General features: G+C 35.0%; 1 protein-coding gene and 1 pseudogene across 1 annotated transcript in view; both read left to right on the forward strand.

Moving 5' to 3' along the window:
* LOC104778206 (probable 2-oxoglutarate-dependent dioxygenase AOP1.2) overlaps window positions 1-6,127 on the forward strand; it is a 12,735-nt gene extending 6,608 nt beyond the window's left edge. The window contains exons 2-5 of the mRNA XM_010502599.1: window positions 3,998-4,093; window positions 4,166-4,292; window positions 4,389-4,499; window positions 4,577-6,127. Coding sequence (XP_010500901.1) covers window positions 3,998-4,093; window positions 4,166-4,292; window positions 4,389-4,499; window positions 4,577-4,840 — 598 coding nt within the window. The 3' untranslated portion in view covers window positions 4,841-6,127. The remainder of the gene's footprint in view (window positions 1-3,997; window positions 4,094-4,165; window positions 4,293-4,388; window positions 4,500-4,576) is intronic.
* On the forward strand, window positions 12,052-13,327 carry LOC104778207 (annotated as a pseudogene).

Here is an 18,021-nt window from a genome sequence, read left to right on the forward strand (position 1 = left end):
TCCTTAGTGATTTATATTGTTCATAATGTGTAGAATTCAAGATTTTTATTTTGTGACTTTAATAAGGTAGTCTTAAAATAGTCACACATTGCGACTATTTTGCCACGATGTTACGACTGAAGACTTTTGTCACTCGTTTTCTACTACTTTGAGACTTCCTTTGCGACTATATTGTGACTAATATCTGAAGACTTTGCGACTAACACCTGATTTAGCTACTCTTTTAAGACTGTTTAGCCACTCTCTTTATTTTTTATTTTGAAATTTCACATTTGAGATTCATCTACATGTTTAGGTTGAAGTTTATGCTTTGTTTTGCTCACCTTATCAATATTAACTTTCTCAAAGTATTAAATTTCCATGACTATAAACTAAACATCAATAAGTTGAAAATTTATCTCAAATGTTACATGTTCTACTATATGAGAATGTGTTGCAATGAAGAAAAATTCAAAACTAAGTGAAGTAAACATTGTTTTACTAAATCTTACTATTACATGTACTTTATACTACTAATATGAGTTCTATTTAGTGATTTATATCAACAGTTTTGTTCATAATGTGTAGAATTCAAGATTTTTTATTTTGTGACGTATATATGGTAGTCGTAAAATGGTCAATCTTTTGCTACCAATTAGATACCTGTTTCGTTAATAACTAGGTTAATTTAATCTACGACTACTTTGCGACTAATATGCTACTCTTTTGATTAATAACTAGGTTAATTTACTTTGTGACTCCTTTGCGACTAATTTGCTACTCTTTTCGTTAATAACTAGGTAAACACAAACGACTTCTCTTCGTTTATTATTAGCCGCTCTCGATCTTGGTTTAACACTCTATCCTCTCTCAAAGGGAGATTTTCCGATTTCTCTCTCAAATTTTTCTCTTCTCATTCGTCGATCTAATGGTTCTCACCGGTAGTAGATCTCGTGGTCGTGGAGGCAAGACTGCGTCGGGTGTAAGGACATACAATGGGAGAAACACCACCAGAGGTGTCAGTGCTCCCGGAACTTCTTCTCACTCGTCCAACCCATCGGCAACACATTCTGGGACCAATTCGCATCAAAGTCGTCCTTCGCAGTTTCCGCCGAGGACACAGTCTGGGAACCATTCCGGGACCCATTCGCGTCGAATCCTTCCTTCGCAGTCACCGCCGAGGACACAGCCACGTTCTCCTACTCTTCCACCACTTGTTCCTGCTCTAAAAGTTGTACCGCCACCAAACCGTAATGAGGAAGATGGCGACGAAGGAGGAATCCCATATCCTAATCCACCTCAACAAAATCATAATCCAAATGTTGACTACAATGAGATTTTGGATCGTTTGCTTCCTCTTCCAGGTCGCCAGTATCTACCACTGCTGTCTGAGCAACCTATTCCAGGAATCGAGACTTTATGGTATAAATTCTCTTAGTTAAATTCTCTTTATGGTTTGTTTTGGTATAGGTTTGATATCGGTTTTAGTTGTGATATAGGTTTGTTGTGGTGATATAAGTTTTATATAGGTTGTGATATAAGTTTGTTGTTGTGATTCTTATTTGATATTGTGATATAAATGGTATAAATGATCTTAGTTATATCGGTTTGATGTAAGTTGTGTGATATAAGTTTGATATCGGTTTTAGTTTGATATAGGTTTGATATAAGTTGTTGTTGTGATATAGGTTTGTTGTGGTGATATAAGTTGTTTGTTGTGATATAAGTTGTTGTTGTGATATCGGTTTTAGTTTGTGATATAAGTTGTTTGTTGTGATATAAGTTGTTTGTTGTGATATAAGTTGTTGTTGTGATATCGGTTTTAGTTTGTGATATAAGTTGTTTGTTGTGATATAAGTTGTTGGTTGTGATATAAGTTGTTGTTGTGATATCGGTTTTAGTTTGTGATATAAGTTGTTTGTTGTGATATAAGTTGTTTGTTGTGATATAAGTTGTTGTTGTGATATCGGTTTTAGTTTGTGATATAAGTTGTTTGTTGTGATATAAGTTGTTGGTTGTGATATAAGTTGTTGTTGTGATATCGGTTTTAGTCTAAAAAAATATCAGTTGTTGCTATTCTTGTTTTTTATAACAGGTTTAACAGACACAAAGGGAGGCTGTCTCGAGCGATTGCAACAATCTTTAGGAGGAAGTTTGATGGGCCTTACTACAGTTGGAAGGTGACTCCAATACCCATTCAAGAGAGATACTTCAGGATGTTTGCGGTAATGTTGACTCTTTCACAACATGTTATTGTTTACTCTATGTATGAGTTAGAATTGTTGCTAACTGTAACTGTTTGTGTGATGTAGCGGAAGTTTAGGTGGGATTCTGGGATTACTGACCTTGTTAAAGAAGGTTTCTTGAAGATTGCCAAGAAGCGGATGAAAGGCATCGTCAGTCAAGCAAAGAGGAGGGGTGTGCAACCATCATGGATTTGTGATACATTATGGGCTGAGATGTGGGAATATTGGGAAACCCCCGATGCTATTGAGAAGAGTGAGAATGCTTCACAGTGCAGAAACTCTACTCGTGGAGGTCTTGGAGTGCACAACCACTTAGCCGGTCAGAAATTATTTGTGCAAGTTCATCAAGAAATGGCAAGTCTTCGGTTTCCATCCAATTACGTAACTTCTGATTTTCTAATACTGCTTATGTGAATTTAATCTGTTTGACTATCATTGTAGGAGGAAGAGTTGGGACGTCATGTATCACTTAGCGAAGTGTTTATGAAAACACATACTCGGACTGATGGAACTTTTGTGGATCAAAAAGCGAAGCAGGTTGCTGAGACCTATGAGAAGACCATAGAAGATAAATTGTCTGAAATGAATGAGGATGGAAGCCATACTTCAGATAATTCCCCTGAACATTCAAGTCATCAAACTCTCAGCATTGGTCAAAAGAATGAGATCTTTCTTCAGGTAATTTTACTTAATGTTTTTGATTTTCTTTTAATGAAGTTTGATTATTTTCTCTTAACTGAATGTTTACTGAATGTTATGTTTTGTTTCAGTGTACTCAGACAGATATCAAAGGCAACCCTTTTGGCCTTGGATCTCTTGTCGAGACACTTAACAACAGAAAAAGGAAGGAGAGCTATGCGAGCCCATCAACTGTTCAGGATCTTCAAGATCAACTTCGGCGCAAGATAGCTGAACACGAGGCTGAAAATGCACGCCGTGATGCTGAACATCGAAAGTCTCAGGCTAGCTTCCAGAAGCTCCTCGCCTTCATGAATGAAAAAAATCCTGAGTTGGCCGAGTTTATGGCTTCTCCTACTGACCATGAACCAGCCACACACGCCACAAGAGGAGGCACCACATAAGCCACGACAGCAGCCAATTCTCCTTTGTCTAACACTTCTTCCACCCAATGAACTTGATTTGTATTTCCTCTCATTTAGGATGATCTTTTGTGTTTAAACTCTTTTACGATGATGTATGGTATGATTTGTATGATATTATGGTATGATTAGGATGATATTATGGTATGATTAGGATGATGTTATGGTAAGATTAGGATGATATTATGGTATCATAAGGATAATCTTTTGCTATGATTAGTATTTTTAATCATCATTTTCTTTTTAAATTGGCAATTAACCAATATCAAACATGTGACCAGTTTGTGACAAAATCAAATAACAAACATGTGACCAGTTTTTGACCAAACAAAATAACAAACAAAAACTCCAAATTCGGACTCTTGTAATTAGTCCCAAAATCGTCCCACTAAAGGACTCTAAATATGGTCACAAAACAGTCCGTAAGTAAACTTAGTTGCATTTCAGTCGGAAATGTGCAACTCCAGCTACAGTCACTTAACAATCGCTTATATATGACTATATTTTCTAGTCTAAAGTCAGTCGCAAATTAGAGACGATGTTGCGACCATTTTATTTTGCGACCGTTTTTTAACGACTCCCAAAAATGGTCGCTAAGTAGTCGCAAAACCCTTATTTGCGACTACTTAGCGACTGTTATAGGAGTCGCAAACGGCATGTTTTCTTGCAGTGTTTCTTCGAAGTCATGGGCATTGATTTTGCAGAAGATGCAGATAAAGTTAATGCCTTCACTCATAAGCTTTGGCCCCAAGGCAACACCAGTTTCAGGTTTTTCATTGTGGTTGTATAAAATATCAGATTTGAAATACATCAAACCTTAAAAATGCTCAGTTTCTGCAGTGAGGCGGTTATGTCATTCGCTGAAAAAGTATCAGTACTGGACTTCATGACACGAAGAATGATAATGGAGAGTTTTTGGCTCGACGAAAACTACATAGACGAACATTTGAAGTCGATGAAATGTCTCGTGCGGCTGATGAAATACCAAGGAGTTGAAGAAACAAAGGAGGAGTTAGGCATGGACGCTCATACAGACAGGAACATGCTCACCATACTGTGCCAGAACAATGTAAAAGACGGAATCAAAGTGAAAACTATAGACGATAAGCATTGGATCAAAGCCAATCCTTCTCAAGATTCTTCATTCATCGTTCTTGACGGAGCCATGCTGCACGTAAGTTTAAGCCAGGCTTTTATTAAATTAACGTAGAGTAATTTCTATGATGTTTACAGTGTAAAACATGTTTTCAGGTACTCTTGAATGGTCGGGTGCGTACCGGTGTTCACCAAGTAATGAGGATGGGAACGAACACGAGGTTCTCGGCTGGATTGTTCTCTTTTCCGAAAACAGAGGATTTGATATATGCTCCGCAAGAAATGGTTGACGCTGAGCATCCTCACTTGTATAAGCCAATTGATTTTGAAGGATACTTCCAATATACTACTGAGGGGCCTGGAAGGAGAGATCTATGGGCTCTTAGGAGTTATTGTGGCCTCTGTGGATACAAAAAATAACGTCTTTCCCCAAATAAAAGAATAAGAATAAGAATAAGAATAAGAATAAAAAGGAGCCTAGTTAACTCTCCTAGTTAACACTCTCGGGCACTAATATCAAGACAACCAAGACTTTTTTTTCTCCGACGCCGGTAGAGCTTTTGCTCGTCGGCGTCGGAAAAAGTCTCCTTCTCTCTGCTTACCCTCCGTTTCTTTGATGTTTTCGGTCTCCTCGTTGTCTAGACATCTATGCTCTGGCTTGCACTTCCACGACTTACTACTCTCTTTTGGAGCTGTTTCCTTCTCGGTTTATAACCAAAGTTCTTTTCCCGACCACCATGCTTTATCTCGTTGTCCAGATCTGGTGGGCGGAGACCTTGTAGACATCCATCTACAACAACCGTCTGTAGAATCTCTCACCGCCTCAAATCCCAAACAGAATTCTCTGGTTCTGAGTTTCCGGTTAACTCGACTACTCTATTCGCTAACCCCATTAGCTGCTACTCCGATCTGCGGGGGTCAAGAGTGTGTCTCGGCGTTTAGCCGAAGAGCCTTTTCTCATGGACCTGCAGAAGATCTTGCTGCTTTCGATTCCCTTAGACGGGGATCGAGCTTAGACGATGGATGTTATATCGTTTTCCATAAGGACCAAACCCATATTTCGATCTCTGTTGCTGTGAGATTTGTCGGTTTATATTCGTTTTTCGATGAGGAAGTGCTAGGAATTCTAGATCTGGTGGCCGGCGATCTGTATCTTTCCGCGTCAGCTATCTCTCCCCTCCTTCCTCCGCTTTCCCTGGTTGCCGGAGAGATCTGCCCCATCCCTCCTCCGATATCCTTCGATCTAGATGTGAGAAATCTTGAGGGAATGGATCTTTGATATGTTGTCTGCTCTAGAGCCCCTTGTTCGGGTCTTCCAGTTCCGGTGTCGCCGTAACCGGTGACGTCCATGTCTAACTGCAAGTTGTTTTTGCCGTTAACATTGTCTCATCTATGCATCAAAGATATAGATATAATAAGCGGCGGTTGTGTTAGACCTGGCCTCCGACGCATGTGTTTAACCGCCAACCTCGCCTCAGCGGACCGTCGTTGTTGTGACGTCAATCTAGGTCATCAAACCTATGGATTAGGGTTGCAATTATTAAATCGCTTCTGGGCCAAGCCCAAGAATTTCTCAACTGGACTAGCATATGTTTTGAGCTTAAAGCCATTTTTGTCAATCATATTAAGATCAGCCGAGGCTAGGTCCATCAGTTTTTGGTTATGTATTCTTATTAATTCTATAAGAAATTTAGATTTAAGGCCCAACTTAAAAATCCAATTCCTTTTATGGATTGAGATGCCTAACTCCTCCTTAGTGGAGAGCACTTTCCTCTTATACACCTCAAAAAAGAGAGAATGTTGTGTCCATCGAATAAGAAAATTATTATCATGGTCACGCATTAACATATTCGAAGATAAGCCTCCGAAAGAGACAATAGAAACAAAAATTACTTCTCATCGAGTTGTGATGATTTGTTGTTTGTACTCATTAGGTTTCATCTCTCGTCTTGCTCGGGAAGTTCGACTTTGCCATATTAGTGGCTCACTTCCCTCCACCTCCTCCGTTCATGCCGGTTGCTTCTCGGGTCACTCGGCTGGCGATAATATGCGGAGATTGCATCTCCAGTCCCTTGACTACACAGTTTCGCCTTGTTCTTTGTTCTCTGTTATCCACTTGGTTTAGATTTTTCATTGTGGTGTGGCAAGGTGGTTTTATCTTGGACCATTTCTTTGACATTCGACTTTTGGGAATCCGTTCCCAACCTACATGCTGCCTCCCTATTCAGGGAGCTGAAGATTCGTCATCTTTAGTGTGAGTTAGGTTTTTAAAAACCCGTCGGAATCTTTGTATTCCATTGTGGCAATTTGTCGTTTTACGGCCAATGATTCGGTCTTGGTCAGCCTCTCGTCACTTCACGTGGCCTATCTCTATTAGCTTTCTTGCTTGTTATTTCTTTTGTTGTAGTTTGATCCGGGTATTGTGCACTTGTTTAAGCATCATACAATGGTTCTGTTTCCTCCTATGTAAGTTAGATGGTTGTATCATGCTCTCTCTAAAAGAGAGTATCCAAACTTTGTAACTTATTTAATGGAGTGTTTGTTGACCAAAAAAAGAAAAAAAACTTGTTTGATTTGCTGTTTCCTAGTTTCCATGTAAATATATCTCCATCATAATAATAAATATAAAATTCACTGTGAAGATAATTAAATTTGAGATCACATGCAATAATGTTCTTTATGAAGTAGATTACTATGTTCTGAACTTCTAATGTCTTATTTAAGTGATGCAAACTTTATCTCAGTATTGTTTTTACCCAAAGAGCCAATAACTGATGGACACTAAGCAAAATGTTTAATGGTTCTGATTTGTTTCTACTCTCTCTCTTCTGTGTTGTTCATGGAATTTAATAACTCCTATGAGCAAAATACAAAATTTATATTGTATGAGTTTATGTATTAATTATTATACAGTTTAGTTTATATTATGTGTATTATACAGTGTAATTCACTAATTTGTACTATAGACTTTTTTTTTGTACTATAAACTTGTTCTAAACTTCATATATATATATAGCAGAGCCAGATAAAAAATTTAGAGGGGTCTAAATAATTTTTTTTTTAAAGGGATACAAATGCAAAAATTAAGGGTTTAAATTGAAATTTTATTTTTAATGGGGGTAAAATGAAATTTTCAGAGGATCAAAATAAAAATTTAGTCTCAAAGTGGTAAAAATGCAAAATTTGTAGGGGTCAAAATCTAAATACAAAATTTGTAAGGGTCAAAATACAAAATTTAGAGGGTTCATATTATAATTTATAAATAAATATACACTGCAAAACAATGCATAGTGCATGCAAATAATGTACTTTATAAAATATTGGGAAAACGTCCTATTTCTCCCTCGGAACTATCATATCGTATTAGATCCACACCGAACTTTGACCTCGTTCTATAGCTCCTTCGAACTTAAGTCGTCCACCTATTTCTACCCGAATCCATAGTTCTATTGCTATTTTCTCTTCGGATTAAAACTTCTCATCTAATTCTCCATAAATTTGGTTTATACGGTTTATAATTGGTTTAATATTTGCTTAACTAACTAATAAATCCTATTAACCGGATTAAATCTTATTTCAACCCGATTTTAAAATTAAACCCATCAAACCGGATGAAGAAAGCTGAAAATTTAACCACAAAAAAATAAAGCTTAAAAACAATTGAGAAACCTTTGCATAAAACTCATTAATCTCTCGTCAGCCAAGGTAGACTAATCCTTTGGATTTTGAATTGAGGATTTCGATTATGTGGGTTATTAGATAGAAGAAGACTGGGGAAAAACTTTTGGGTCTTGTGGCAAATTGGCAATGATGTGATTTTAGCATAAAGTTTGCTGTTTTGAGAAGAAGATGGGATCTGGGCGGAGCAAATCATGTTGTGGCTCGTCTGTGGTGAGAGGAGATGATGATATCGATGTGGCTTAATCTCCTCTGTCGTCTTCTAGTGGTGGTGAAGCGGAGAAGATCAAAGAGTCTTTGTGTGGTCTTCACTCTTCTTGTCTTCACGACAATGACGATGATAATAATGATGACCAGGTCTGGGTTTTTTTTTAATGTAGTTTCGATTGTTTTATGGAATTAGGTCAAAATCATGAGTCTTGATTTCTTTAGGTGTGTAATGGATGGATAAGGAATGGTCATGGAAGTGATTCACGGCGTAGAATGGAATCAAGGAATCAAAGAGATGATTCAAATTGCTATGAAAATTGACCGATGAACAAAAATCTTAAAATTTGCCCAGAAAAAAAAAATCTGAAAACGAAAGACGTGGGTAACATCGACGACACTAGATTGGTTCATCCTTATCGACAGATTATCAAATCTCAATTGAAATGATTTTTGGTTAATTGCAATGATTTTCCAATGTACTTTTGTAATTTTGAAATCAAAATTCACAAAATAGTAATTTTTTTTTAGTTTCAAAAACCGGGTGAAGAAAAATATGTTAGACATATTGTTTACGGGTCGGGTCAAATTTTTAATGTTGTCTGGTTTGAAAAATTGGTTACATACCAGATTTGTGTCGGTTTGTTAGTAAACCGTTTAAACCAAAAAAATTGGAGAAATAGCAATAGAATTACGAATTCGGGTAGAAATAGGTGGACGACTTAAGCTCGAAGGAGCTATAGAACAAGGTCAAAGTTCGGTGTGGATTTAATACGATATGATAGTTCCGAGGGGGAAATAGGACGTTTTCCCTTAAAAATTTGTAATAGAGAGGTATAAATTTAAACATTGAAGACAGTTGATTCTAAATTAATAAAATGATCTACATGAAGGAGAGTGTTAAACGCCACTTTATCGTATGTATACATACGTGACCCTGTTTTAAAAATTCCCGCCTAGCACCGATTACACCCCGTAAAATCGCTAGGCCCGCCCTCTCCGCCTCGATTAATGACTTATCCCCGTCTAGCATCGATTATCCGATTATACCGTCTAATCTGATTAATTCCCGCATAATTTTGTATATACCGATTATTTTTGGAGCCAAATATAAATCAAATATATATATTTTTGTTATTTAGACATTTAAATTAAGAGTTTATGATGTTTTACAATAACTAATGTACAAACTTTTAATTAAAATCATAATTGTTTTTCTTAATATTACGTTTTTATGTTTTTACCGTAATTTTAAAGATAATACTATACCTTTATATTTTATTTGATATTTTTCTTTTCACATAAACATAATTATACATATATTTAGTACTATATATTTTTAATTTACTATTAATTTAATAAAATAATCCAAAAACTAGTCCCCGATTAATATATAATGATCTTGGAATTATGATAATATTTTTGAAAAATATAAGTCAGCTATAACTGAATAACATTCTAGTAATTAATTTTTTGCTACTAAGTCAACCGTCAAATTGTTGAGTTGTATGATAAGTCAACCTATAACGGTTGAGTTGTACGATAAGTCAACCTATCAGGGTTGAGTTGTATAATAACTCAACCGTAACAGTTGCTCATAAGTCAGCCGTTTTTCATAACTCAACCAGTCGGAAAATGGTAATTCAGCCGTGTCGTATTGATAACTCAGTCAAAATTTTGACAACTCAACCATCGGGTGAAAACTCAACCGTAAGGACGGTTGAGTTATAGCATATCTCAACCAGATTTTAATAAGTCAACCGTAATGCTTGGTTGAGTTATGCTATAAGTCAATCGTCCGCTCTTACTCAAATGTTTTTTTACATAACTCATCCGCAACATACCTATAACTCAACCGCAACATTCATCTGTAACGCGTTACGAATGAGTTATGGTTACACGTCAGCGATTTCTGACGTGGCGTCTGACGTGGCAATGACATTTTTGTAATAACGTTTTTTCTGGTAACATAAAACAAGGGCACGCTGGGTATTTTGAAAATACCCAAAATATTCTAGTAATAAAATCTTTTTTTTTGGATTCTGGTAATATTACCTAATTTGGATAACATTTGAGTAAATCACCCTATTTTAAAAAATTTTAAAATAATAAAAATACTACTATCTGTAAATCAAAAAAACACACACAGTATATTCCTTCTATAAATCACTATTTATCTAATTATATCCTATAAAACACAAGTCACTTGTGCAATTAAATTGTGACATTTGACAATTCACTCAAAAAAAACAAAAAAAAAACAAATTAAAAAATAAAAGCAAATATGTAAAAACTGAATAAAATAAACGTAAAAGTAATTAAAAGCACAAAATTTTCAATTTAAAAATCCCCAATTTTTCTCATCCAAAACTACCACGATTCTTTTGACCAAAAAAAAAACTACCACGATTCTTAAAATAGTTCCCCTACTTCCTCTATTATAAAACTCAAGTGAAACTGTAATTTATCTTTATTTCTCTCCCTTGCATCTATTGCATCACTTTTATTCGATTCATGGATATATAAACGTTTAATTAGATTTTTTTTTTCATCTCAGTTCCATCGGCTCTATACTTTTCTACCTAAAATATATGTGATCCTCTTTGCTGGAAACAAAATGAAGATGTGATTGGATTATAGTCAAGTTCCTAACTGATTCTATCGAAAAAGGAATGGAAGATGAAGAGCTCTTTTATCCCGAAGTTGCGAAGTCATGTCAAAGATAATCCTGGAATAAATCTCGGCATATTGAAGTTATTATCGTGGATGAAAAGGTACTAAAATCTGATTAGTTTACATGCACACCCGTATATGTCTGTAGATCATATCAAAATACACACATATAAAGTACTTTATAAAATCTTTGTAATAGAGAGGTATAAATTTAAACATTGAAGACAGTTGATTCTAAATTAATAAAATGATCTACATGAAGGAGAGTGTTAAACGCCACTTTATCGTACGTACACATAGGTGGCCCTGTTTTAAAAATCTCCGCCTAGCACCGATTACGCCCCGTAAAATCGCTATGTCCGCCCTCTCCGCCTCGATTAATGACTAATCCCCGCCTAGCATCGATTATCCGATTATACTGTCTAATCTGATTAATTCCCGCATAATTTTGTATATACCGATTATTTTTGGAGCCAAATATAAATCAAATATATATTTTTGTTATTTAGACATTTAAATTAAGAGTTTATGATGTTTTACAATAACTAATGTACAAACTTTTAATTAAAATCATAATTTTTTTTCTTAATATTACGTTTTTATGTTTTTACAGTAATTTTAAAGACAATACTATACCTTTATATTTTATTTGATATTTTTTTTTTTTCACATAAACATAATTATACATATATTTTTAGTACTATATATTTTTTATTTACTATTAATTTAATAAAATAATCCAAAAACTAGTCCCCGATTAATCCCCGTTTAATCTCCGATTTTCTCCCTAGGCGCTAGGTCCACCCCGACCGCCCGACTAGCGCCTAGCGATTTCTAAAACAGGGATACGTGGTTAGACTTTAACAGCCGTTAAATGATCTGTAACGTCCGTTAACAACGGTTAAGTCACGGGTTCGAATCTAGCAAAAATTTCAACATCAAGTATTTTTAAACCAATGAAAATTAGATGATGTATTTTTCTTCCAACCTAATAAGACAAGATATTAAATGTCCAAATAGAAAATAGATGGAGTATTTTTTGGCTTTTTTTCCCTCCATAAAAATATATGATGATCTTGGAATTATGATAATATTTTTGAAAAATATAAAACTCTATTGGTCTTAGAAAGCTTATATAAGAACACATAAAGAGACATCTAAAAACAAGACAAGTTTGTTAAAAAGAGAAAATGGTGAGTTTGGAAACCACTCTTGCTCTTCAGCTCCCGATCATCGATTTTCGAGACCCAAAACCCGGGACTGTCGAATGGGACTCGGTGAGAGGCAATGTCCGGAAAGCTCTAGAAGAGTACGGATGCTTCGAGGCCTTGTTTGATAAAGTCCCTGTCGAACTTCGAAAGGCATTTTTCGATGCTTCTGACGAGGTCTTCCAACTACCTTTAGAAACCAAACAGAGAGTTGGGTCAAAGAGAAAATACAGAGGATATGTTGGTCAGATTCCTACATTACCTTTGTTCGAAGTCATAGGCGTCGATTTTGCAGAAGATGTTGATAAAGTCAGTGCCTTCACTCATAAGCTTTGGCCCCAAGGCAACACCAGTTTCAGGTTTTTCATTGTGGTTGTATAAAATCCGGATTTGAAATACATATAAAAACCCTAAAATTGCTCTGTTTCCGCTGCGAGGCGGTTATGTCATTGGCGGAAAAAGTATCAGAACTGGACTTCATGACACGAAGAATGATAATGGAGAGTTTCGGGCTCGACGAAAACTACATAGACGAACATCTGAAGTCGACGAAATGTCTCGTGCGGCTGATGAAATACCAAGGAGTTGAAGAAACAGAGGAGGAGTTAGGCATGGAGGCTCATACAGACAGGAACATGCAGAACGATGTAAGCTCATACTGTGCCAGAACGATGTAAAAGATGGAATCGAGGTGAAAACTAAAGACGATAAGCATTGGATCAAAGCCAATCCTTCTCAAGAGTATTTATTCATCGATCGTTCTTGGCGGAGCCATGCTGCACGTAAGTTTAAGCCAGGCTTTTATTAAATTAACGTAGAGTAATTTATATCATGTTTACAGTGTAAAACATGTTTTCAGGTACTCTTGAATGGTCGGGTGCGTACCGGTGTTCACTGAGTAATGAGGATGGGAACGAACACGAGATTCTCGGCTGGATTGTTCTCTGTTCCGCAAACAAAGGATTTGATATATGCTGCGCAAGAAATGGTTGACGCTGAGCATCCTCGCTTGTATAAGCCTGTTGATTTTGAAGGATACTTCCAATATACTACTGAGGGGCCTGGAAGGAGAGATCTATGTGCTCTTAGGACTTATTGTGGCCTCAGAGGATACAAAAAAATAACGTCTTTCCCCAAATAAAAGAATAAGAATAAGAATAAAGTTGTTTGATTTGCTGTTTCCTGGTTTCCATGTAAATATATCTCCATCATAATAATAAAAATTAAATTCACTGTGAAGGTAATTAAATTTGAGATCACATGTAATAATGTTCTTTATGAAGTAGATTACTATGTTCTGAACTTCTAATGTCTTATTTAAGTGATGCAAACGTTATCTCAGTATTGTTTTTACCGAAAGAGCCAATAACTGATGGACACTAAACAAAATGTTTTATGGTTCTGCATGCATTCTGATTTGTTTCTACTCTCTCTGTTTTGTGTTGTTCATGGTATTTAATAACTCCTATGAGCAAAATATAAAATTTATATTATATGAGTTTATGTACTAATTATTATACAGTTTAGTTTAAATTATGTGTATTATACAGTGTAATTCACTAATTTGTAGTTTTGTACTATAGACTTGTTCTAAACTTCATATATATATATATAGCAGAGCCAGATAAAAATTTTAGAGGGGTCTAAATGAAATGTTTTTTTTAAAAGGGATAAAAATGCAAATTTAAGGGTTTAAATTGAAATTTTATTTTTAATGGGGGTAAAAATTAAGTCTCAAAGTGGTAAAAATGCAAAATTTGTAGGGGTCAAAATCTAAATACAAAATTTAGAGGGTTCATATTATAATTTATAAATAAAAATACACTGCAAAACAATGCATAGTGCATGCAAATAATGTTCGTTCAATAATACAAACGTAACAAATGTATGCCAAAATTATGGTCTTTCTGTATTAGTTGTACAAGTGTTTCCGAAAATAAGTATATAATAAGACTCTGAATTTATGGTATTACTAATTAACAATGCTTAAGACCCAACCCTTGTAGTCTTCAAAAGCTAGATATGAGCACAAAGAGAACAGGTTTTGAGAGATAACAATAATGAGTTTGGAAACCACTCTTGCTCTTCGCTCCCGGTAATTGTCTTCACAAGTCAAGATCTAAAACTGAGAACTTTCTAGTGGGAGTTGGTGGTATTCACCGAGTGATGAGGAATGGAATGAACACGAGATTCTCAGCCGGATTGTTCTCTGTTCCAAAAACAGAGGATTTGATAAATGCACAGAACAAATGGTTGACGCCGAGCATCCTCACTTGTAAAAGCCTCTCAATATTTGAAGCATAACCATTCCTATTGCTCTGTTCTTACATTCAGCAAATATTTCGCTGAAAGCATAAACCATTCTTGGTTATTTCGCAAAGATCATCCACGCTTCACTTGTAGTGAATTTTGCAAAGATGAAATCTATGAACCTTTTTATGATAGAATAAAACATTCATTCACTTATGTAATTTTGTACATAAACTTTTGGATTTCTTTGGGATGTGAAGTTATCTCAAAGCATAATGTTGTATTTAACGAGGAGACAGTTGGTCCTAATTTCGTACTCTCAATCTGTATATGAATCTGAATGTTCTATCTGATTTCTTTCTAGTCTCTCTCTCTCTGCTTGTATGCCACCGAAGAGACAGTTGATGGTTATGATTAACTTTTATGCCACCGAAGAAACCCATATGCCCAAGTATATATAGTATCATGGCAAAATGTTTGAAATTGTATCAAATTGTGGCATACGTGTAATGTAATCTATGCGTATTATACTAGGCACTTGTTCTTATTAAACCCCATTCCCATAAAAATAGACGTAGACAAAGGATTGATCTTTTAATGCCACAAAGGAAACCCATGTGTCCAAGTCGACCATCAAGGCAAAATGTTCTAATTATATTGTGGCAAACTTGTATTGTAATCTATGACTATTATACTTAGCACTTGTTCTTATTTTCAAATAAGGTTTAAAATAAGCTTCCTTTTAAACACACAGTGATTTCTACCATGTTTGGTTATGCCACAAATGTCTATAGGTATATACTGTTGGATGGGGAGCATGTTTTCTGCTCTCAGGATTTACTATGAGCTTTGAGGATATATCAAAAAAATTTGTTTGATTTTGCTTCTGAGTTGTTTCCCAACTAACACATCGTCACTTATGTGCATGTAAAGTAATCTATCCACATGTTATGATAAGCTCACAAAATCCTTATTCAGGAAATTTTGAAAAAGACAAAAAAAAAAAACTCTAAATCTTTTTTTGTATTTTGAAAAAAACAAAAGAAATTTTTCCTTATGAAGTAGATTACAATGTTCTGAACTTCTAATACCTTATTTAAGTGATGCAAACATTAGCTCAGTATTGTTTTTACGAAAAGAGCCAATAACTGATGGACACTAGGCAAAATGTTTTATGGTTTTGCACAGTGCCGGCCAACCCATAAGGCGAGCAAAGCACCTGCTTTAGGCCACAAAAATAAAAACAATTTAGAAGAAAAATATACAGTTACACTATTCTATGTGTTTGTTCAAAAAAAAAAACACTATTATATATGCAAGCTATATTATTGTAATTGTTATAATAATATAACTCATTTACATATATCTGTCTCACTCTACGTATGCAATGGACCAATATACAGTTTTATTTTTTTTCTTTTTTGCTTTCTTTCCTCCTCTTTTGGCTTTCCTGTTTTCTTTTATAAATACAGGTATTTTTTTTTGTCAAATTTTTTTTTTAAGTCCATTTTTTTTGCTTATCATAAATTTTTTTGCCAACTTTTATGATAAATTATAGTGTTTCCTCTTCTCTTTCAAATATGTAACTACCATTTTTCTCAGTTCTATGATTTTGATGTTATTTGATTTTATAAAAAAACTAAAAAAAGTTATTTTTTTTTTTGAAAAGTATATCAATCTATAGCAATACAAGAAATATTTTAGTTAAATTTAGTATATTAACTAAAAATTATTAAAATATCAAATTCACATGTTTTAAATTGCTTTAGGCCTCTAAAATCTAAATACCTAGGACCGGCTCTGGTTCTGCATGCATTCAGATTTGTTTCTACTCTCTCTCTTTTGTGTTGTTCATGGTATTTAATAACTCCTATGAGCAAAATATAAAATTTATATTGTATGAGTTTATGTATTAATTATTATACAGTATAGTATATACTTTATACTATGTGTATTATACAGTGTAATTTGTACTATAGACAATGCATAATGCATGCAAATAATGGTCGTTCAATAATACAAACGTAACAAATTTATAACAAGACTGCCAAATTATGTTCTTTCTGTATTAGTTGTACAAGTGTTTCCGAAAATAAATATAGAATAAAGACTTTGAATATATGGTATTACTAAATACTAACTAACAATGCTTAAGATCTAACCTTAGTAGCCTTCAAAAGCTTAGATATGAGCACAAAGAGAACAGATTTTGAGAGACAACAATAATGAGTTTGGAAACCACTCTTACTCTTACTAGTTACTCCCACTCTTAATCAACAGGCTTATATAAGTCAAGGCTTATAGTGGGAGTTGGTTGTATTCACCGAGTGATAAGGAGGAGTGGGATGAATACGAGATTCTCAGCTGGATTGTTCTCTGTTCCAAAAGCAGAGGATTTGATATATGGACAGAAAGAAATGGTTTAACTAGGGTTAATGCAATATTTAAACGACACGGAACATTGATATGAGGTGATCAGATGGGCCATATAGCTGTTTGAAGGATATATATAATCCTACCGTTGGACATCTTCTGTACTAAATGGAAAGAAAATGCATATTTAGAAAACATAGAGAAATTTAGAGAAGGAAAACGTAGAAACGTGGGAACATGGACGTGTTCCTAATAGTTTCTAGGACAACAATATAGTCGGAAATCAGACAAAAGACATATAAATTAAACATCTTAGATTCTTCAATTTTTGTGATAAGGACAACATTAACATTGTATTCTTCCTCCGGCATGTCTCCCCAAAAGTTTGGTGGTGGTGGCGGAGTAGTCGACGGAGCTGAAGTCGCTGCTGACGGCATTGTATTGACTTTTGATGTTTTTTTTTTTGTTTCCTTTTTTTGGTTTGTGTGTTGGTAAATTGACAATAGAAGACTGAAGACAGCTACTGCAAATGCCTATTCAATAAACAAATATGGATGGAGTTATTGTCTTGGATGACAAATCTATAATTATATTGCGGGACTCAAAGTGTTTGAGTGTTGGAAAGTATAGTTCGTGGTGTATGTATTGAGAAAATCAAGTAAAAAACGAACTCAAGTTAAGAAGTATTATATAAGTATGTGAACATCTTTACAAAAACCAATCAAAACTCATGACAATTCGAGTATGACGTAATTGTTAACAACGCATGCAATCTTATTTTTTAAGGTCTGTAAAATATGTTACAAGTTGGTCATAATCAGGAAGCTTAGGATGAACGTGTCGAGTAGCTAATCTTCGTTGTTCTTCTTCTTTTGCCTTCACGGCCTTAATCTGATTTACCATCTGGTCTTCATCAGGAAGCTTTGGTTGAACTAGTCTTTGTAGTTCTTCCTCTTCTTTTGCCTTCACGGCCTTAATCTGATTTTTCATCTGGTCGTAATCAGGATGATGAACGTGTTGATTCGTTACTGCCTTTTGTCTATCCTCTTGTCCTTCCTTCTTTGATGACCTTCTTCTTCTTTGATGAGTCCTTTTTTGCGTCTTGTAATACGTTATACTCTCCATGTCACAAAGCTCTTTTATTGATGATAAAGATGATGATGATGATGATCTTCTATTTTCTTCACTTCTTTCTTTGAATCTGAATACTCT

The sequence above is a fragment of the Camelina sativa genome, chromosome 3, assembly GCF_000633955.1.
Source record: "Camelina sativa cultivar DH55 chromosome 3, Cs, whole genome shotgun sequence".
In the NCBI taxonomy this organism is placed as follows: domain Eukaryota; kingdom Viridiplantae; phylum Streptophyta; class Magnoliopsida; order Brassicales; family Brassicaceae; genus Camelina; species Camelina sativa.